The following is a 22,438-nucleotide window of genomic DNA, read 5'->3' as shown; positions in this document are numbered from 1 at the left end:
GGAAACTCTGGGCTGGAGGGGACCAGCGGCGAAGGAAACTCTGGGCTGGAGGGGACCAGCGGCGAAGGAAACTCTGGGCTGGACGGGACCAGCGGCGAAGGAAACTCTGGGCTGGACGGGGAACAGCGGCGAAGGAAACTCTGGGCTGGACAGGACCAGCGGCGAAGGAAACTCTGGGCTGGGTTCATGGGCTGTCACTGATGTGTGTGCTGCCCACACACACAAAACAGTCATGGACACCACAATGAGCGCTGTGTCTTCCAGAGCAGACTCAAGTGCGGTGTGTTCAGTCTCTGGCGGGCAGGTGATTGGCTCCGGTTCTGGCGAACAGGCGATGGGCTCAGGCTCTTGCTCGAAGACCGGCTCTGGCTCTTGCTCGAAGACCGGCTCTGGCTCTTGCTCGAAGACCGGCTCTGGCTCTTGCTCGAAGACCGGCTCTGGCTCTTGCTCGAAGACCGGCTCTGGCTCTTGCTCGAAGACCGGCTCTGGCTCTTGCTCGAAGACCGGCTCTGGCTCTTGCTCGAAGACCGGCTCTGGCTCTTGCTCGAAGACCGGCTCTGGCTCTTGCTCGAAGACCGGCTCTGGCTCTTGCTCGAAGACCGGCTCTGGCTCTTGCTCGAAGACCGGCTCTGGCTCTTGCTCGAAGACCGGCTCTGGCTCTTGCTCGAAGACCGGCTCTGGCTCTTGCTCGAAGACCGGCTCTGGCTCTTGCTCGAAGACCGGCTCTGGCTCTTGCTCGAAGACCGGCTCTGGCTCTTGCTCGAAGACCGGCTCTGGCTCTTGCTCGAAGACCGGCTCTGGCTCTTGCTCGAAGACCGGCTCTGGCTCTTGCTCGAAGACCGGCTCTGGCTCTTGCTCGAAGACCGGCTCTGGCTCTTGCTCGAAGTCCGGCTCTGGCTCTTGCTCGAAGACCGGCTCTGGCTCTTGCTCGAAGACCGGCTCTGGCTCTTGCTCGAAGACCGGCTCTGGCTCTTGCTCGAAGACCGGCTCTGGCTCTTGCTCGAAGACCGGCTCTGGCTCTTGCTCGAAGACCGGCTCTGGCTCTTGCTCGAAGACCGGCTCTGGCTCTTGCTCGAAGACCGGCTCTGGCTCTTGCTCGAAGACCGGCTCTGGCTCTTGCTCGAAGACCGGCTCTGGCTCTTGCTCGAAGACCGGCTCTGGCTCTTGCTCGAAGACCGGCTCTGGCTCTTGCTCGAAGACCGGCTCTGGCTCTTGCTCGAAGACCGGCTCTGGCTCTTGCTCGAAGACCGGCTCTGGCTCTTGCTCGAAGACCGGCTCTGGCTCTTGCTCGAAGACCGGCTCTTGCTCGAAGACCGGCTCTGGCTCTTGCTCGAAGACCGGCTCTGGCTCTTGCTCGAAGACCGGCTCTGGCTCTTGCTCGAAGACCGGCTCTGGCTCTTGCTCGAAGACCGGCTCAGGCTCTTGCTCGAAGACCGGCTCAGGCTCTTGCTCGAAGACCGGCTCTGGCTCTTGCTCGAAGACCGGCTCTGGCTCTTGCTCGAAGACTGGCTCTGGCTCTTGCTCGAAGACTGGCTCTGGCTCTTGCTCGAAGACTGGCTCTGGCTCTTGCTCGAAGACTGGCTCTGGCTCTTGCTCGAAGACTGGCTCTGGCTCGAAGACTGGTTCTTGCTCGACAGGGCTGATGAGATGAGGATTGGGCTGGACGCAGAGATGTTGATGCTGAAAAAGTTATCTGGACCCATATCACCCATATCCTCTCCTGTGACTTCCACGGATCCCCCGGAAAACAGCTTTGCGGGTTCCCACAAAGGCCTGCTTATCGATCTCCATGTTCGACTGGAAGCTTACACTGGAGGCTTTTTCTTTTAAGGGTTGATCATTCTGTCAGGGTTGTTGCAGGATACTGAAGACGAGGGAACAGAATTTCAATACAGCTGGTTTATTCACAAAAACACAGGAACTCAGGAACACACAACCATACATTAACGACGATCAACCAACACTGAGGGAAAACACAGGGCTTAAATAAACAGGGACTAATAGGATAATTGACAGAACACAGGTGAAGGGAATTACTAATTAAACAGACCGGGAAACACTAACAGGACTAAACCAAAAACACAAAGACAGGGGTGAACAAGATCACAAAACGGAACTCAAACACACAGAAACGTGACAGTAATAGCCTAAGGTTAGTTTTTTTATTTCTGGCTATTAAAAATTTCTTTATTTTTGATGATCACAGAGCTTATTTTTTGTGATAACTCAAAAGCATACAGAAAAATCCTATTGGGTTATTGCTGAGGGAACCAGTGTGATGCTAACTTCCGGGTTGGCCTACAAAAATAGTCATTACTGTTTCACTCCATAGAGAGCCCAAGTCCCTCCCCTTCCGGTGGACCACCATGGGACCTTATTTCGGAAAAATATTGCATAGTCAATGGCGAGAGACAGCAAATATTTGGATCCCGTTTGAATTGTACCCTGAATTACACATATGATGTTTGTCAATTTAAAAGATACATTTTAAAGTCAAGAAAGTTGCAGTTTGATGTAAAACCGTTGAAGTATAAGAATGTGAAAATACGTAATTACAAAGACTACAAACCCAAAAGGAGCGCATGTGACGTCATACCTTTTCTCTCAATGAAGGAAGCTAACTTTACTGAAGCTAATGTATGTCATTTTTTCTATAGTCTAACGTTATAATCGTAACGTTACGCCGTCATGCCTGTGTGTTTTGTACCAGACTGCACACATACGAGCTTGGTGAAGTACATATTGCGAGATGAGAGATGTAGTTCATTGAGCGATTTTCACATAAAACTAAATGTTACTCTTCTGTTTTATAACAAACTGTGACTTTCTTTCATAATTATCTTTTAAATTGACAAACATCATGTGTAATTCAGGGCACAGTTCAGACGGAATAAAACGATAAGTTGTCTCTCGCCATTGACTACCATACATATTTTTTCCGAAATAAGGTCCCATGAGCCGGAAGCGGAGGGGGAGGGACTAGGCTCTCTATTGATTGGATTGTTGGATCATTGTGGTTTGCTATTGGTCGATCTAATGTGAGTGACAGGTTGTCCCGCCCTCACGCAACCAAACGCGTCAACATAGAAGTTACAGCAAGAGGGGGGGTTTTATTTTTTTTATAAAAAAAAAGTTTTATATTTTATTTTATATAAAAAATATAAATTATTTTATTTAATATGATATGATTGCGATAGCACATTAATTTAAAATAAGGAGCACGGAAAATCATGTAGGTATCAGGCCTAACAAATACTGCAATATGATATATCCCATAAAAAAAGAAGTGGCAATTTCAATTTAATGGTGACTTTTACATTGATTTGTTTTAAGCAGAATCGGAAAGTAGCACTTCACAGGTCAGATCTCACATTGCTGTTTTCGGGAAGGAACTGAATATGCCCTCTCGGCATGTGAGGCTGAGTAACGGACAGCAGTGTGAGTGTAAACGCCTGCAGAGCCACAACAGCACAGGAAGTCAACAGCCTGTTTAGCTCAACTTCCTCTTAACCCTCCCCTCGCTGACCATCCACGCACTGTTTACACAAGACAAGAGCAACACCAACACATGAGCTGTTCTGTCATCCTCACCATACAGCGAGTCATAAACAACAGCATGTTATATGCATAACGCATGATTTTATTGAACAACGAGGATCGAGTTACTTTTTGGATTATTTTTACTCTGTTCAATGAAGATCAGCATGTTAAAAAAAAATAGGCTACCTATACAGGCAACTGTTACATTTAAAAATATTACTGTATGAATTAATGCGTATAATGACTATATGTGTAACTTTAAGGCACTTTCCGATTCAAAAAGGTTCATTTAGAAACCTAAAATGATTAACTTTACCGAGTGAAAAGCCTGACCTCTGCTGACATGAGAAGAATGTTGTGTGTGCGAAATAGCATACTGCATTTCATTCTAGAAAACAGTATGTGAAACAGTAATATGCAACCATAAAATGTTACATTGTTTATTTTTATCCTCATGTTTAAGTCAGAAAGTGGCGTCCAGTTGAAATCTTTGAAATAAAAACTGCTATTTTGCGCATTAAATCCATTTTTTTGGTTTCTTTACTGAATGTCTTAACATTCTTATAATAAAGTTAGCATGTCAGCTATTATACTGTATACTGCAGAAATAGTTCAAATTAGTGTCCTATTCCAAACATGAAATGAATAGCAATAGCTAACATGAAACAGTGGGCACGAAATGAGTCAATTCAGAATCAAAACACAGAAGGGTAAAAAGTCTGCACATTTTTATTATGAAATGAAAACATTGTTTATAAATCTATGATAACCAGAATTTAAGCAGTTAAATAACCTGTGCTTTTGTAGTTATAAATGTAAACAAAAAATGTGCTTTTATTAGATAGAGGATGGCATACATGTGTAAAATTAGCATTCATCTTTTTTTGCTTTAAACAATTTAAAAACATCAACCTCAAGACGATTGTAAGGCACATGGGTATAAAAAAAAGTAGTTATCAGTAAAGAGATTTTGTTTGTATCATGAAATTAATAACTGGATCATAATTAGATGTATCCTTACCATGCGCTTTTTAAAAACTGCATGAATATAAAAAGGACAGTTTCAAAATTCATAACAGGAAAGGCTGTCTGTGTGCAAATAAAGCATGCTCAAACTTTTAACACAATGAAGAGAAATGTAAACTGCAGAAGATAATAATTGAGGCCCATGTCAGCTACGATGTGGCTGCATAACCCTGAAAATAAATTATGGCATATTCATATCTCCACTTCTACAGGAATTGCTTTGAAATGTTCTAGAACCTAATAAGATTTCATGTACATAATGGAAGCCAGTTTAAAATTCATAGAAAAAGTAATGATACCTAATACTTTCTTGTTGTAAACACATGTAAATAATTAAAATAATAAGTCACTCTTGGAGTTTTTGTATAATAACAAGGCATGTTGGCAGTAAACATGTCACATCAAAAGCATTAAAAAAATAATTCTGCATTAATTCATTTGTAAACAGTCTTACGGTTAGAACCTCTTCCATTCTGGGACTGCAAGACGTCACATCCAATGAAATACTGTTGCATGTGAGCAGCACAAGACGTCTTGTTTGCATATACGGTACACAGCACAGCTGGATTACACTATACCGATCTGTTTTGGTTCCAACAACACTGGTTTTCTTTTAATTTAGTAGCTCCAAGTAGGTAATGGGCACTTTTCCCTTCTGAGTCCCACGTTCCCCCATCAGCCAATCAGAGTCCATGCCTGGAACGCTGCTCACCATGATCACCTGAAAGAAAAAGAACATGCTATACCACTACAAATTCAAACCAAGAAAGTATTATTCAAAATCAGCGACACAGAAGTGGGCCGCCTACCTCATCGGCCAATAAGGAGAGCTCGTTGCTGCCCGCGGCGTCGTAATCGTACAGCACTCGCGCTTTACGGCTTCCGCTGAAGTTCTGCAGCTCGGTGAAACCTGAAGACGCATTGCCTGTGGTGGAAGGAAGAGGGGCTGACAGTGGCAGGATGGGTACAGAGACACTGGCCCCACCGCTGGCCGTCGACTGGTTGTTGTTGGAAGAGAAAGCCGAAGGGAAGCTGGAGGGGGAAAAAATCCAGATGAGTTAAATAATAATAATTATTATTCTAAAAAAAAAAAAAAAAAAAAAAAAAAAATTATGACTTACTTTCCCAACTGCTTTTGGAGGTCCACCATGTACTGGTAACACTGGGCGTAATATGTCATCTGAGCCTCCACAAAGTCATTTAGACAGCGGAGATGATGGGCCTGGGGAAGAAAGAAGGTTGGGAGAGAGATGATATGGTTAGACATTGGGTTTTTCGAGTAAAACTGAGGGCTTGTGAGATGTGGATTGGCAGGCGGCCCAGTGAGCGGCAGGTTTTCAGATGAGAGCTCACATGTGTACTGCTGATTCCTTCCAGAAGAAGCCTGGTGATTTCTGCCTGTCTGTCAAACTCACTCTGTGTCATCTTCAGATCCTGCTCGGCCTGAAAGAGAGTGAGAGAAATAGTCAAGGAATGTTTTACCATTTCAGCTTGAAAGTCAGCATGAAACGGTAGTTGCGATGGTCTTTTCTTCCCTATTGTGACGTATATCCGAGTGAAACGGCTTGTAGAAAAAGGAAAAATGTAGAGCGGGAATTGATATTAACAAGCATATGAATATGCATTTTTTTATAAAACAGTAGGTGCAAAATACCTGGATGACATTCTGCTTCTGCTGAGATTATGAAGTGATTACAATATGAGGCAATAAGTGAATTTAGATGCAGTAGATGCCCAGTGTTGTTAACTAAAACTGCTAAAAATAGTTTTTGGTAATTGTAATAAAGCTGATATTAAATAAAATATCAGTTTAAAACTTAAAACATTTAAACAAAACAACTGAAATAAGTTGAAATACTAAAATGTCTGAAACTGAAATTGTAAACAACTCATTGTGACAGACTGCAGTTTTCACAATAGTGCCAAGATTCACAGATGATCCAAAATGGCAGAACATTCTCCTTACCTTTGTCACTTCCTCTGCCCACATCTGCACAGCATTTGAAAACAGCAAGAATATATTTAGAGATAAAACTGAGGTCTAACACTTAAACATCTACACAGACTATAGCCACAACAGCAGCTAGCATCACTGAGGAAAATTTAGCATGGTAACCCAAGTTTCCACCAAAATACCGGCTACTATAGTCATTGCGACTAAAACAAAAAAATGCATGTGGTTTCTTTCAAACAGACACTTTCAGGGTCATTTTAATTTTTTATTTTGATTAAAGTGATGCTATCACCAAGTTAAAACTATGGTCAGCATGATTAAGATTGCAACACAAATCACAGCTGTTGCAGGGAACATGAACTATTTGGAACAATTGACTAAGAATTACTTGCTCACTTCACTGTATCGACATAAACTAAACACTTCCCATTTCGGAAGAGGGTAGCTGTTTGTTTGGGTACTAATCTGTGTATGTGGGTGTTTGTATATATATATATATGCGTGTAGGTTGAGTGCTGGACATGAAGAGACAATCTTGAAGCACTTCTTTACTTCTCTTGTGAAACTGGGGCCAAGTGCAAAGAGCAGTTTTGAAATGTCATCACGATGTTGAGCAAACATGGATATCCTCTTTCCAAACTCTATATGCACAAAAAAAGGAACCTGGAAACACACACACTGCTAATATCCGGGACAAAAGAGCTTAATCAACAACTTAAAGAGGAACTAGCATGTCTTAAAGGTGGCTCTTCTAAAGCAGAGTGGAACTTGGCACTGGAGAGAAACACACCAACCTTTAGCCACTTTACATGGAGAAAATTCACCATGAAGGAAAAATTGGCAACATAGCCAGCGTCCCCTGGTGGAGGGGTAGATCCGAGAGGCTTTCGTGTGCCGACACAAAAACAAGAGACAGTACAGAGCTGCGTTTAGGAAAGATGGCAAGTGCCATCTATGATTACTAGTTTCTGGACTGTAGCTTATATTTGTAAAGAATTTCCAGTAGGAAACGCATTTCACATTTTCACATGAATTTCCCAAAATTTCCAGTAGGAAATTCTGGGACATTACATCATATTTAAAGGGAAAATGCCATTTTAACTCGTGTAGAAGCAATAATGACTCACCAGAGCTCTGGCATCAGCCATTTTGGCTTTCTTCAGCTTGGTCTTTGCGGCATCAAGGTCCAGTCTTTTGTTCTGAAGCAGTTTACGCTCTTTCTGTAAAGAAGCAGAAGAGTTTGTTTTGTTAAAGTTGGCATGAAATGATGCACGGATAAATCATTTATGTATAGCAAACACTGCAATATTCCATAAAAAAAGGAATTTAAAGTTAAATTTGCACTGTTAAAAACTCTCTGACATTCTTTAAGCTAAACCTGCTATAGCTTCACACATTTGGATGGTTTTTAATTCATTAAAATTAATTTAGTTTTTTTTTGTAGTTTCAATGGCAAAAAAAATAAATTAAACCCAACTGAGAAATATTATTCACTTTTAAAAAATTACTTTGCTATTTTCATATAGAAAAATAAATTAGTTTATGATGTGATGCAAAGCAGACATTTTCATGATCCTTCTAATATGCTGATTTGCAGCTCAATAAACATTTATTATTATTATCAATGTTGAAAACAGATGTGCTGCTTAATATTTTAATTGAAACATGAATTTTTTTTCAGGATTTTTTAACTTTTGATCGGAGGTGTATATAGCCATGTTTCTAATTAATATCCACTCAATTAATAACCAATGGCAAAAAATTGTGCTTCAGACCAGTGTTTATAATAATTATATAATAAGTAATTATTTATAATAATAATTACAATACATTAAAATAACACTGTAAGAAATAACAAGTTTGCAATATCAAGCAGTTTTGTACAGGTAAAACTAACCAAAGCTGATTAGGCTGAACATCCAATTTACAAATGGCCTCGACCGCACTTACGTGAAAAATAAGGTGGGTATGTTTCAGAAATCATTGTTTCAGATATTAGGGTTGCCTGATCTTACCAATATAGTCTTGAAGTCTCCTTCTAAAAAGTTGCGGAAAGGCGTGAGGAAATTTATGGCAGAGCTCTGAATGAACTCTCGCTCCGCTCCTCCGATCTGCTTCTCCGTCTCGCCACACTTAATCAGAGCGTTTCCTGTAGACAGAAACAGACCAACTGTACATTATACTAATTCAATATCATCAAGATGATTTTAATCAAAAGATCAAAAGACTAGTGTTTTAGTAGGTGTTTACATTCAAGCAAGGGGAAATGGGGTACTGTCAATGGACTACTATTATTGAATGAGGTACTATGGGTACTATGGGTTGTATCCACTATGCTGCTTGTGTGTTTGGTGTTTACCATAGGCTGTTCCAGGCCCAGAGTCATTCCCAGAGTCGATCATGGATTGCCCCAGAAGCTCATGGTTGTTCATTCGTGTTGGGGCCTTCTTGTCTAGTTTTTCATAGAAGAATTCTTCTATTCTGACATCTGAAAATGCATGATAGTATGAATAACATTACAATACAAAAACCTATGTTACATTTTAACTCTATGCTATTGATCAATGCCACATAAAAATTAATATATATTCATTATATATATTATAATATATTATATAAAAAGTGTACTGTATTTACTGTAAAAAGTGGTAAACTGTTACCTTATGGAGCTAGTTCTATATGATAATTTATAGAATGTTGGTAACCAGACCCCAATGGACCCCATTGACTCATATTTTTCAAATATGAGTCATCAAATGTTTGGTTACCGACATTCTTCCAAATATCTTCTTTTGTGTTCAGCAGAATAAAGAAATTCATACAGTTTTGGAACAACTTGAGGGTGAGAGTAAATGATGACAGAATTTTCATTTTTGGGTGACTCAAATTCAGATTATTTTATTTAATGCCATGTCAGCATTCAAAGCTATTTTCATGGCAAAAATTAAATTACAAAAATACAAATATCATTTAAATACAATAAAAACTAATACAAAAAACATTTTTGGGAGAACTATCCCTTTAACTAATGGGACCTTATTGTAATGTGTTACCAGACATGACTAATAACAATAATTATATTTAAAAAGTAATAATAATTAAAATAATTCCCAAATAATTAAAATAATTAAATACTACAGCACCATGGTTGCATCCTTAAAAAGCAATCTCTAAATACAAAAAAGAAGAGTAAAGGAATGTGATTTTCTAGATGTGATTGAGTAGACAGGTGTGCGTGCTAGATGTGTTTTGATCAGCTGTTTGTTCCCTCCTGTTGTGTGAGTGTTTTTCTGTCCTGCTGATATTTGAAAGTGGTGTGGCACCATAGTTAGGCTCTAACAGCTGTAGTTATAGTTACAAACTTTCTGACATTTCTGTTAGATTTGAACACGAGGAAAGAATAAATATGGAATAAAGCTAATGAATCATCTAATCATTGAATGGATCTTACTTGGGTTTGGCTGCAGTAACACTTCTGTCTGCTTCAAAATCTTCTCTGTCCATTGTTTAGTGCATTCAGCTCTGGTGAGGAGATTCTCCAAATGTGCATCCAACTCTGTCTTCTCAGCCTGGCCAAATTTTTCTTCTGTGAACTGTATGTGAAGACACACAAATATAGTTACACACACACACACACACGCAAAAATATATCTAAATTCATCAAATGTGTGTGTATGTATGTATATATATATATATATATATACATATATAAAATATAATTAAAAGTATACCTTTATACACTAGAAAGTGGGCCAATTTAGTCCCCAAGTACTATTGAAACAGTTATAGTACACTTACAAGATAGCCTACTTCTAGTACATTGATAGTATTTTTTACTGGATAAAGTATACTTAAAAATGTACTTGAACTTTACTTAAGTATAGGCTACTTAAAATTAATTTAAAACTATTCTTATTTTTGGTAAAGGCTCCCCAAGAGAAAAGCCTAGCGCTCAAACTAATGTATAAAACAAACTTAACCGCAGATATTCACATCATTGGTAGTAAGTCGACATAGACAGCGTTTTGAGGCATCATTGACGTGTATTTTTTCCGCATCATAAACACATATGACAGGCTCTATGGATAAAAATACTCTCTGGATTGACAGCTCAGTAGGTGTTAAGACACAGCCTTTCTGTTTTTGTGCTGAGCTCTGCCGGATTAAACTCTACGTTAGCCCGTTAGCGTTAGCCTCACAAACTGAATCTGGAAAAATTTTAAAATGTCAGTGTGTTATTCTGACCATATGGCAAAGTATGCATGTCTAATCGACATTACACAGACTTTAATGTTTTTTCTTTGCCATACAATCAAGAAATAATGACATTTCACTGTCACGATTAACAACCCCGATTTAGAGCACGAGAGAGAAAGAGAGGCCCTGAATAAGAAAGAAAGAAAGAAAGAAAGAAAGATAACGTTACAGAAATACAACTTTGGAAATCTCTTAAAGCGCCTTAACGCCCAAAAGCCAGTGTTTAGAATAAAAGAGTTGAAATAAAACCAAAATAAAAACTTTACGCATCTTTACAGCGAATCTGAATCTTCACTTACTTGCACCGCCCGACTGAATAAAGTACCAGCATCCGCTGCCAGTCTTTTCACGTTAAAATCCATCTTTAACTTTTCAATACAAAACTATTTATTAAAAGAGTGCGCACGTCAGGATTGTGTAAATAAACGTGTTGGCATTAGTGTCAGCCTTTATTACACCGGCCGGGATTTTTTTGTTTGAAAGTATGACTGAAGCAACAGCCAGAGAGGAGGAAGATCCACCCACGGATCTGATTACTGCGAGCACAGAATCGGACCTGGACCTCGAGAAGTGTCCGGTATGACCGAATGGGTCCAATTGTGTGCAACTTCATCATTATACACTCCGAAACGCTTTCAGGACTTCAAACGGAAGCATTTTCAGCAACATTAACTTATGTTGCTTACAGATCGTGATATTTTGTTTTAAGAGTCAGGCTTGTTGTTTCAGGTTTGGAGGAAATTTTGAGAGTTTTTTCACCAGGTTTTCACATGTGAAGAAGATGACAAGCTGTGCTTTTACTCTTTCAGTTAACTGTTACCGGTAGTTAAACTTTAATCAGGTTGTGTGTGTAACTGTACGGTATTTATGTGTGCATAGCGCCCTCTACGGATAAAAAAAAAAAGTTGAATCCAAGCGATATCTATCTATCTATCTATCTATCTATCTATCTATCTATCTATCTATCTATCTATCTATCTATCTATCTATCTATCTATCTATCTATCTATCTATCGAAAAATGAGAGGCTATAATGTAGTACTTGTCCTTTAAATTTTAGTTATTTTTTCAGTGTGAATCTATGGTAATCTGTGGAATAATTTTCTGTCATTGCATATAGTTATCACCACTAGATGGCAGCATGTAGTATCAGTAGTGTTCTGGAATCTATGGGTTCTGCTCACCTGCCTAATGGGTAGATCAAGGAGGGTGACTTTTGGCTTACTTTAAATAAAATAAATCACGTCATATTAAATTTCAACTTTATTTAAAGATTTTAATATTGAACCCAACATTCGTTGTTCAAATGCGTGTTTCTGAACTTTTATTAGATCTATAGGCCTATATTAATAAATATTTAGAAATATATTTGTATTTGACTGGGGCTTGTTATCACACATGAAGGTACATTTTAACTGAAAGGTTTTGTTCTCAGGACACGGACATTTTTCATAAAATTCAGGTCAGGCAAGTTGTCACGTTTTTAAATTGTATTATTATTATTATTATTATTAGGCTAGCCACTATTATTTTACAATTTATTAATTAGGCCTATTACAAAAATACAACAATATTAATTCAATAACTGTTCGTCAAAACAATTATTTGATATTCTATAGGCCTACACTACATTTTGCTGTTTCATGAATGTTGCTACAGAACTTTAATTGCAGGTTCTATTATTACAATTTACCCAATAGTGTGACAGCGACACAATGTCTCACTATTTATGTTTTCCTGCTAATATGTTAAGTAGGCCTACCTTTTTGTAGCCAAGACTTTCAAAAGTAAATTTTGAAATATTTATTCTCACTGCAACATCCGCGCTTGTAACCGTAGTAACTAATATTGTAGCCCAACCCCCTGCACACTACGTCATTTGACTGACAGGTAGATGCGGCGCTGTTTTCATGCTTGATAGTGAGACACGAGCGCAATGATTCTTCCACAGAGAACCGGAGAGCATCTTATCCTCGTCTCGATCTCTCACGTGCAAGTTTTTAAACCAGGATGCAGGTGGTTTTTTTTCAAAAACCGAGAGAAATGAGCGCAATATCATCTCGAACGAGGGGCTAATAAAATCAAAATTTTAATATTAGCCTATTGATGATTAGCCTATTATTCTGTTGCCCTCATACAGGAGCGATTGATTTTTTACTCTCCTTGCCAGAGTTAAATAAGCATCTGCCAAAAAAAAAAAAAACACATTAATTTGGGAAATGGGCAGCACAACAATGGATTCTAAGAAAGATGAGAAGAAAATTTCTAGAAAAAGAAGACCGCTTCGGATACACATGCCTGTAAGTTAATATCTGACGATACTGATTTTCTTCTTCCACAGGTTCAAAGCCAAAAGTTGTGGACATGGACTGGAACATGATACAGATACATAGCTACAAATTTAATTCACATTCTCTCTGCACGCAATGGTTTCGCACTGACATTGTGAAATGAGCTGCAAATGTATTTGACTTTTCAGACGCTATTTCAAAAGGCAAATAGTGTTTTTGTCTTGTGTTTACTGATATTCATATGTAAACAGGCTGTTTGTCAAATCTGTCATATCCCACTAAAAAGGTATTGAGATTTTATTTACATTTATTAAACAATGTCATATAGCCTAGGCATTTATTTATTCATCAATAATTATTATTATTATTGTCACAGTCCCAAATATTTACTTTTACAGAAAAGTCCATGATGTCTTCCTTAGGATATGGTTTTATAATAAGGGATGTTTTTTATGTTATATTAAGAAATATGTCTCATATTTATATAATTGTACATTTTATTTTTGATTTATATGAATTATTGTGAAATAACACACACACACACACACACACACACACACACACACACACACACACACACACACACACACACACACACACATATATATATATAATATATATAGACAGTATTTTATTTTTCTGTTTTCATATTATTATTATTATTATTATTAATGAGACGCATCGCGGTCTCTGAGATGGCTAAACATATACATCTCTGGTTCTCAGGATAATTAATGTCAGGCTATCTATTCTAAACCGCATACTCATTATATTCAAATTCAAATCAACCACCTATTCACATAAATAGCAATGAATATGTTTTTACCAGGTTGACCATATTTCAATTGGCCACACCTGACTCCAGTTAAACATGGAGTGATCAACTCTAATGGCTTAAAGAACCATAGATGACAATCAGTTAATGTGCGGTTGTCCTGAACAAATGGTCATGGATACACACCACCTTTTTATGAACTAATACTGATCAGTGCTGATTCTGTTTAGAAACAGATGACAGATGTGCCATTTTACACTAAATCAGAGTTCCATCTTATAATTTAGCTAATAAAATAACAGCAGCATAATAAGTAAGTGTAATTATTAGATTAAAAGGAAATTCCTGCACAATAATCAGTGTTTTGGTTGAGTCAGTTCAAGCTGTGATGAAACCACAAGTCTGTTTGTTTCAGTGCTGGAGCCACTCAGTAATCACCTGCTAATTAGCTGTTTAGTGTCATTATCAGATCAGTGTCATTACTGAGTAATCCTATGAATATACAGGTCCTTCTCAAAAAAATAGCATATTGTGATAAAGTTCATTATTTTCCGTAATGTAATGATAAAAATTCAACTTTCATATATTTTAGATTCATTGCACACCAACTGAAATATTTCAGGTCTTTTATTGTTTAAATACTGATGATTTTGGCATACAGCTCATGAAAACCCAAAATTCCTATCTCATAAAATTAGCATATTTCATCCGACCAATAAAATAAGTGTTTTTAATACAAAAAAAGTCAACCTTCAAATAATTATGTTTAGTTATGCACTCAATACTTGGTCGGGAATCCTTTTGCAGAAATGACTGCTTCAATGCGGCATGGCATGGAGGCAATCAGCCTGTGGCACTGCTGAGGTGTTATGGAGGCCCAGGATGCTTCGATAGCGGCCTTAAGCTCATCCAGAGTGTTGGGTCTTGTGTCTCTCAACTTTCTCTTCACAATATCCCACAGATTCTCTATGGGCTTCAGGTCAGGAGAGAGGGCAGGCCAATTGAGCACAGTAATACCATGGTCAGTAAACCATTTACCAGTGGTTTTGGCACTGTGAGCAGGTGCCAGGTCGTGCTGAAAAATGAAATCTTCATCTACATAAAGCTTTTCAGCAGATGGAAGCATGAAGTGCTCCAAAATCTCCTGATAGCTAGCTGCATTGACCCTGCCCTTGCTAAAACACAGTGGACCAACACCAGCAGCTGACATGGCACCCCAGACCATCACTGACTGTGGGTACTTGACACTGGACTTCAGGCATTTTGGCATTTCCTTCTCCCCAGTCTTCCTCCAGACTCTGGCACCTTGATTTCCGAATGACATGCAAAATTTGCTTTCATCAGAAAAAAGTACTTTGGACCACTGAGCAACAGTCCAGTGCTGCTTCTCTGTAGCCCAGGTCAGGCGCTTCTGCCACTGTTTCTGGTTCAAAAGTGGCTTGACCTGGGGAATGCGGCACCTGTAGCCCATTTCCTGCACACGCCTGTGCACGGTGGCTCTGGATGTTTCTACTCCAGACTCAGTCCACTGCTTCCGCAGGTCCCCCAAGGTCTGGAATCGTTTTTTCTCCACAATCTTCCTCAGGGTCCGGTCATCTCTTCTCGTTGTGCAGCGTTTTTTGCCACACTTTTTCCTTCCCACAGACTTCCCACTGAGGTGCCTTGATACAGCACTCTGGGAACAGCCAATTTGTTCAGAAATTTCTTTCTGTGTCTTACCCTCTTGCTTGAGGGTGTCAATGATGGCCTTCTGGACAGCAGTCAGGTCGCCAGTCTTACCCATGATTGCGGTTTTGAGTAATGAAACAGGCTGGGAGTTTTTAAAAGTCTCAGGAATCTTTTGCAGGTGTTTAGAGTCAATTAGTTGATTCAGATGATTTGGTTAATAGCTCGTTTAGAGACCCTTTTCATGATATGCTAATTTTTTGAGATTTTTGGGGTTTTCATGAGCTGTATGCCAAAATCATCAGTATTAAAAATATTTCAGTTGGTGTGCAATGATTCTAAAATATATGAAAGTTTAATTTTTATCATTACATTATGGAAAATAATGAACTTTATCACAATATGCTAATTTTTTTTTTTGAATGACCTGTATAAACAATATTTATCAGTAGGGGACACAGGTTCTGTTATCGCTGCATAATTTGTTGCATTGTGGCATTTATGGCAGTTTCCTGACATTGTAACAGGTATATGTGAAATATGTGTCATGGTTTCCCCTGCAGCCATATTTTATTAAGTAAACAATCTTTAGCCATGTGATGTAGAGACAGACACTTTAAAAATGTTCCCTGAATGCTGATAAACCTCTTTATAGTGACTTTTTTGAACAGATGGGCATGAATGCAGGTTTTAGTGTTTTATGAATCTTGTATTGGAGGATTAATATGAAAATCAGGGCTGAGACTGTTCTTATTATTACTCATAAAATGTCCAATATCAACTCTGCAATATTGACATATGACATTTATGGTCATTCAAGTTTGAATTGGTGAACTATTAGGGTATATTTAACCACATTTACTGCTCTTAATAAATATTGGTAAATAAATGACTGAACTAAAGGTCACAAAGCCAGCATTGTTACTACGTACACTAAATGTAATCAACACGGGTGAACCCGCATGAACCCTTGTGTACATAAGAAATAGGTTCAGTGATTTCCCTACATTTTGAATTAACAAAAACAGACACATATATCTTTTTGATCAGTGTTTATGTTTGCTTTTCAGTGGCAGGATGCTTAGTGTAGTAAATTGCGATTCTTTCAATGTTGTACTAACTAGGCTATGTGAAAAAAGAAGTGCGCTTAATGTTTTAAATGTGCAAATCTTATTTCAATCATGACATCTCTCTGAATAGTTTTAGCATGTTATTGAATATGGCGATGCATTTGGTCTTGCTGGACTAGATCTGTTACGCTGCTGCTGATGATTATTGCTGCTGAGCAATATGGACTTTCTACTGCTAATATATACTAGTGATGTTTGATTCTTGAACGGATCGTTCTTTTGAGTCGATTCACTGTTCAAAACAAATCGAACTTTAGTTCAGTGTTGATGATGCAAGACGCAAAGCCGAAGTAGCATGTCCAACTCAAAAAGAATGAGCCGGTTCAACCAATTGTCTAAGTTTGAGGATTACAGAGGAGTCTATTGAGTAATTTACGACACTTTGCAAGAGTGAGGCACATAAAATAATGGAAATATGCTTATGACTACTAGGCTGTTATTAAATAACATTTCATTAAAACCTGTAAACATTTTCTGTCGAGAGATGTAAATAAATTATGCATGCAGATTATATTTTGAGTAGTTAAGCGACTGGTTTATTATTTCTGTATAATTTGGATATGAACATCATATCCATGTTTGTGCATCAATGTCTGTAATGTGTGTTGTAGGTGTGAAACTTTTAGGAATCTTAAGATATATAGGCTATTATATCTTAAGGCTATAGGCTACTCAATATTGGTCAGTCGTGTCCGACGCCTAAAGGGTCCGCAAATGAAACTAGTTCGCACAGAACTAGAAAGAACTAGTTCGCACAAATGAATCGGACTTTACATCACTAATAGATACACAGAGATGCTGCTGTGAGCTATTAAGATATGCTGCTGCATAAATATAAATACATAAATTTACATAAACATACATAAATCCTGGCAGATGTAGACAGGTGGAGGGTTTCAGAGAAACTCTGATAGCATGTTGCAGGACTAGCTTACAGTAAACAATGAACCAGACTATTTAAATGTTGAGCAAGCAATCTCACTGGCTGCAGGATCAGCAGAGGCCAATCAGATTGTGCTATGTGGTAACGATGTGATTGCTTGCAGATTGGATGTTATATGACCTATCCTGCACCCTCTAGTGTTTCATGAACTATATATATATATATATACAGTTGTGACATTGAAGGATATTTTATTCTACCATAAATGCTTCTCAATATATTCCACTGTACATTTTGTTTCAAAGACAATAGAAGTAATTATGAATTTACTTATGAAGATGTTGTCCAACTTAAGTGGGTCAAAAAGAACTCTTAAGTTATAATTGTATTTAAAGGGCCCCTATTATGGATTTTGGAAAATGATCTTTCATGTAGTGTAACATAGCTCTAAGTGAATGAAAACATCCTGCAAAGTTTTAAATTGGAAAGGGCACCGTGTATAAACTTATTGTCTTTCAATAGTAAGAGGTGGCTCTGAGTCAATGCAATTAATCGTTTTTCAAACGAGTCATAAGCCGTTTCGTTGTGACGTCAAGATGAAACATTAGCATATTGCCTGCCCACTTTTTGCGCGCACAGACACCAGGGAGAACTTGAACCTCAAACCTGCAGCTGATTCCTGTGGATGCTGGATCATGTCCAGAAGATGCTGTGCTCTATAATGTGAAGGTAAAGCCAGTTTTTTTTCACTGCCCTAGGGCGAGCATGTGAAGAATCAGTGGTTAAAATTCATCTTTACCACGAGATCACAGCAGTATAATCCTAAACTTTTGCTGTGTTCCCTTTACTGGCGACTGCTTCTCAAATCTCGGAGTTCAATGTAGGATTCGCAAATCGCTTGCTCTTGAAAGATGGTGTTCAAAATACATAGTTTTTAGTTTTATATTGTGTAAGTCTGCTGCTAACTGGTTAACTCACATTATTAATACTTCTGCTAATCAGTTGTGGGCCACTATTACCTAAAACTGTGTCTATTAATGCTGATTGGCTTTTGTTCTCATTATTTCGAGGAAAGATTAAGCATGGAGCAAGTTAGAGCATTCACGCTAGAGCTCGGCTAATGTATACATTGCATACATGCACTGTTGTTGATACAGTTTCCACGTGTTCACCGCAATAAATTAGAAAAGTACAAATAAAATAATCGGTTTGTTGATGGGCATGCACTTCTTAATGCTGATGGTGAGGAATTACAGTTGCATAATCTCATAATATAACTCAAACTGAGTAGTATCACTGAGAAACGTCTTGCTTAAGTCATCCTTGCGATGGAGGTTCGGGTTAAATGTATAGTTCAGACTCGTGCTGAGATTGATATGGTAAAATCTACGTTATTGTTCGTTACTGTGTTTAGTTTACGGTGTAGGAAGTCTTAAGATAAGCTGAGCTGACATTGTTACGGCATTGGGTGTTTTTGTTTTCGACATGCGTGCTGTACGCGGTAAACCAATCACAACAGACTGAGCTATCTGGCCAATCAGAGCAGAGTAGCGCGCGGAAAGAAGAGATTTAGAGAGATTGATTCATCTGATGAGTCGTTTGAGAATCATTGGAAATGTGGTGATATGCAAATGTATATTATGAGAAAATTAAACAGTTTTTTTTACCTTTGATGCATGTAAACATGTTGTAGGAGACTCCAAAACAACATTTGGAAACTTTAAAATAGCATAATGGGACACTTTAAAATAAACGAAATAAACATAACTAACATGCAATCAAGTGTCTGAAAACATTGCCTTTTGACCTTTGCAGGGCCCTAGATCTCACTCTTCTGAACTTCAGAATTAAGGTAAAAATTAGTGTTTTCCGTAAAAGTCAAGTCTCAAATATTGTACTTTAATCGATCTGTACACATTCTGCTGTCAGTTGAAACTAACAAAAGAGGCGTCGCTAGCGCTGTAGCTTCTAGATCCACAAATGCTGTTAAAGTTTGTCATTTGTGACTCATGCAGTGAGATGCCGAATGATTGCCTTGGACTTGCCTGATGCAATTTCTTACGATTTATCACGTTTTAAAATGGTTTGCAGACCCCCATCAGGCTCAAGCTCTCCCTTAGTCAATGCCTGGGCTGTATTTTTCTCTGTTTATCTATACACAAACAGATTGAGTTGCAAGCCAGCCTTGTTACCTTCCTGTATTTAAGTATATTTAGGTATAAACACACACATCGCCAGACCTGCCCCACTGACCTCCATGTTACTGAGGGGAGGTGCTGTACCATATCAGTGAGTTATGACTGTCCTTGCTCCTTGGAGTAACCATGCATTCATCTAATGGGATTTCCGAGTGCTTGCATCTCGATACAAAACCGCTACAGCTGTAAATCTGTGAATTTTAGGGGGTGTTATTTATTTGATCACTCTCCAGTTCTTGTTTGCAGAGGTAATATTTTGTCCTGATCTCTAGCATGCAAATATGGGCTTGTAATCGGGTCTTGGGCTCCAAGGATATGGAGGCGGGGTGCCTTGAGCTCCCCGCCTACAGGACAGATAGCTTTTCTACTTTGGCTGTGATCTACCTGTAAGAAAGATGTGCTTGCTTTTATTGTTGATTAGTTTGTACATTTGGAGATAAGGTATATGGCATGTGACAATAAACAGTACATCTGGCCAACTTCTTCTAATGTTGCTCTTAATCAGCAACATGTTGTGAAACATGTATATAAAGCTGCAGAACTGCTTTATCAGGCTAAGAAAGTCAATCCTGTTACCATGGATATGACTGACCCGTTGTGAGAAGAGTATATTTGCATGTTGAGGAGAAACATGAGTCAATCCGTAATGGATGGTTTTAATGAGGGAAACGGGAGAAGGATGTTTAAAGTGACTAAAGCTGGTTTTGACAAATTTAAAATTTGAAAGAAAAAAAACATTAAGTAACAAATACAAAGTAGCACTTATACTGAGAAACATGAACAGTTCAAGCAAGGTGTTGGCTGAGGTTGACCTAAACTGTATGATTTACTTATTACATTGATTACATGCTTAAAACCAGTTATATTCAGCTTTGTTCCTATATTCAATGTATTTGAACCTTGAAATTAAATTGAAATGACCATATTTATTATTAGGGATGGACATAGATACATTTTCAGATACACTGATAATTTTTCTCATGTTATGGTATTGAAATTCTATGCTATTTTTGTCCAAATAAATTAAAATGAAAATTATCAATATTATTCAGCTTTATTTAATGGTGTGTTTTGCATGAGGGTATTTTTAATCTTAATGTGAAGCAGGTGTATTTGATATTACACTGATATACAAATATTACGATAAGCCGATAATTATTTTCATGTTTTGGCCAATAATAAAAGTATGTACTTTTTGTCTGAATAAATAAAAAATAACACTGAAAACTGCATGTAAATGTTACATGTGAATTTAGGCATCAAAACATTATAATGTAGATTGTATTTAAGTGTTACTTAATTAGTAGATGATGTTTTGCCATTTCCACTTTTCTTTTTAGGTAATAAATCATAGAAAACACTATATCAGTCAACCTAATGCTTTATATCAGTATTGCTTTCACTAAGTAAACGGATGTACTGTAAGAAAAGGGCATTATGAAACTTTTACTAACAACAGTTTTGTGTGTGTCTGTGTGTGTGTGTGTTTGATTAGTTGCAGTAATTTGTAAGTCAGGCTAGCAAAGGGATTTTAAACTGTTATAAATCACACTAATACTCAAATATATGGAGCGACTGCTAAACAATTGCGTCTTCTGTGTGGCTACAATGGTGGCTTGTGTAATGAAGGTAATGCACTTCAGTGACTCTGTGGTTTGTGCAAAGCCTCTGCTGTTGTTTGAAATGTCACGGCGTTGCATTTACAGAGACTTTTTAGAATTTAATAGGCTTTAGGTTACTGCCAAAGTGAGTTTAGGTACTAGGTGCAAGATTCTACATTAGAAAACGACAGCGAAATGGACGAAGAACTGAAGAACCTGTGTGTAAGTTTGTAAGCTGCTGTGCTCAATTTCTTCAATTAGCAGTGCAAAAGTTGTTAATGTTGTTCTAGAATTATTCTAGTTGTAGAAACTGACCACATTTATCTTATTTTAACCTTCATGCAGTTAGTTTTAAGATTTGTTCTTATAGCTGGAGTTGGAGTTTCTTGGAAAACACTGTCCGATCTCCAGGGTTAATTAATACCTGATTTAATCTGTGCATTACAGGTTACACATACTGTCCATTCACATAGACCGGGAAAAAATTGCAGGGCGGTCACATGAGATCATGTTACTTTAAAAACCGGTTTAAATGACAGAGACTGTGTAGATGTTTTCCACCACTGCTGTCATTGCATGGCGGTGATGATGTGTTCGAAACGCACAATGCTACAGTAATTGATGTTGGTTATAAAAGTCTGTGGAATTTTGAGAAGGAGGACAGTGGAGACCTTTTGAATCTGCTGTAAGTTCTTCTTCCAATTTGTTCTTGTATTTCTCGGTGGGCATGTGAGATTTTGGACAGGTTAGATGGATCACCCACCGAGTGTCCATCTGTCATATGTGATGTGCTTCTGTTAAACTGTCTAAACCGTTTATTCTCTTTCTCTCTCGGCCTGTTATTTGTAAAAAAATCCTTGTGATTTTAGAGTACTGCAGAGCTTAACCTTTGATTTATTTAGTTGAAATATTATGGAGTGAATGAGAGGTACCACAGTCATGAAAGCGATTTTTAAAGATCTCAATCATTTTGTTTGTTTGTGCTCCGCAGGACTTGAGCTCCTTCGCCATGCCGTTCCTGGAAGGAGATGCAGAACAAGTAAACAAGGACGGCGTGCACAAGGTAATGCAACCAAAACACGCACAAGGCTGAGCCAACAGTAAACACAGTTTTGAAA

General features: G+C 38.3%; 2 protein-coding genes across 7 annotated transcripts in view; one reads left to right on the top strand and one right to left on the bottom strand.

Annotated features, from left to right (window-relative positions):
• Window positions 1–4,251: 4,251 nt before the first annotated feature.
• On the bottom strand, window positions 4,252–11,329 carry sh3glb1a (SH3-domain GRB2-like endophilin B1a). 3 transcript variants are annotated; one of them, XM_077245037.1, is made up of 11 exons: window positions 11,077–11,268; window positions 9,972–10,113; window positions 8,880–9,008; window positions 8,536–8,669; window positions 7,648–7,740; window positions 7,315–7,404; window positions 6,533–6,556; window positions 5,920–6,009; window positions 5,688–5,788; window positions 5,376–5,598; window positions 4,252–5,287 (listed from the first exon to the last, which is right to left on the bottom strand). In XM_077245037.1, exons 1-11 carry the CDS (start codon window positions 11,137–11,139, stop codon window positions 5,180–5,182), a joined length of 1,197 nt encoding a protein of 398 aa, XP_077101152.1. In that variant the 5' UTR covers window positions 11,140–11,268; the 3' UTR covers window positions 4,252–5,179. The 3 variants fall into 3 exon arrangements, with proteins under 3 accessions (XP_077101152.1, XP_077101153.1, XP_077101151.1); XM_077245038.1 differs by lacking the exon at window positions 7,315–7,404 and having other exon boundaries at window positions 6,533–6,607; window positions 7,660–7,740; XM_077245036.1 differs by lacking the exons at window positions 6,533–6,556; window positions 7,315–7,404 and having other exon boundaries at window positions 11,077–11,329.
• Window positions 11,330–12,681: 1,352 nt separating this feature from the next.
• The window catches only part of prkag2a (protein kinase, AMP-activated, gamma 2 non-catalytic subunit a), an 85,238-nt gene continuing 75,481 nt past the window's right edge, over window positions 12,682–22,438 (top strand). For 2 of the 4 annotated variants that reach the window (XR_013207321.1, XM_077245030.1), the window contains exons 1-2: window positions 12,682–13,077; window positions 22,312–22,383. Coding sequence is in view for 3 of the 4 variants with exons in the window: in XM_077245030.1 (XP_077101145.1) it covers window positions 12,997–13,077; window positions 22,312–22,383 (153 nt within the window). In the remaining variant the exon portion in view is untranslated. Of the gene's footprint in view, window positions 13,078–19,949; window positions 19,968–21,973; window positions 22,006–22,311; window positions 22,384–22,438 lie in introns of those variants that run through there. The other 2 variants (XM_077245032.1, XM_077245031.1) reach the window with 2 other exon arrangements.

This window comes from Siphateles boraxobius, unplaced genomic scaffold (genome assembly GCF_051911475.1).
Source record: "Siphateles boraxobius isolate OS27281-9 unplaced genomic scaffold, OSU_SipBor_1 26, whole genome shotgun sequence".
NCBI lineage: Eukaryota > Metazoa > Chordata > Actinopteri > Cypriniformes > Leuciscidae > Siphateles > Siphateles boraxobius.
This window is presented reverse-complemented; position numbering and strand designations above follow the sequence as displayed.

Excerpts from the sequence above, each read along its gene's own strand:
- sh3glb1a (XM_077245037.1), bottom strand. The coding sequence starts at position 11,139 with ATGGATTTTAACGTGAAAAGACTGGCAGCGGATGCTGGTACTTTATTC. Across the intron at positions 9,009-9,971 it reads GTTACTGCAGCCAAACCCAA|ATGTCAGAATAGAAGAATTC; the intron begins GTAAGATCCATT and ends ATGCATTTTCAG. Across the intron at positions 8,670-8,879 it reads TGGGCCTGGAACAGCCTATG|GAAACGCTCTGATTAAGTGT; the intron begins GTAAACACCAAA and ends TTCTGTCTACAG.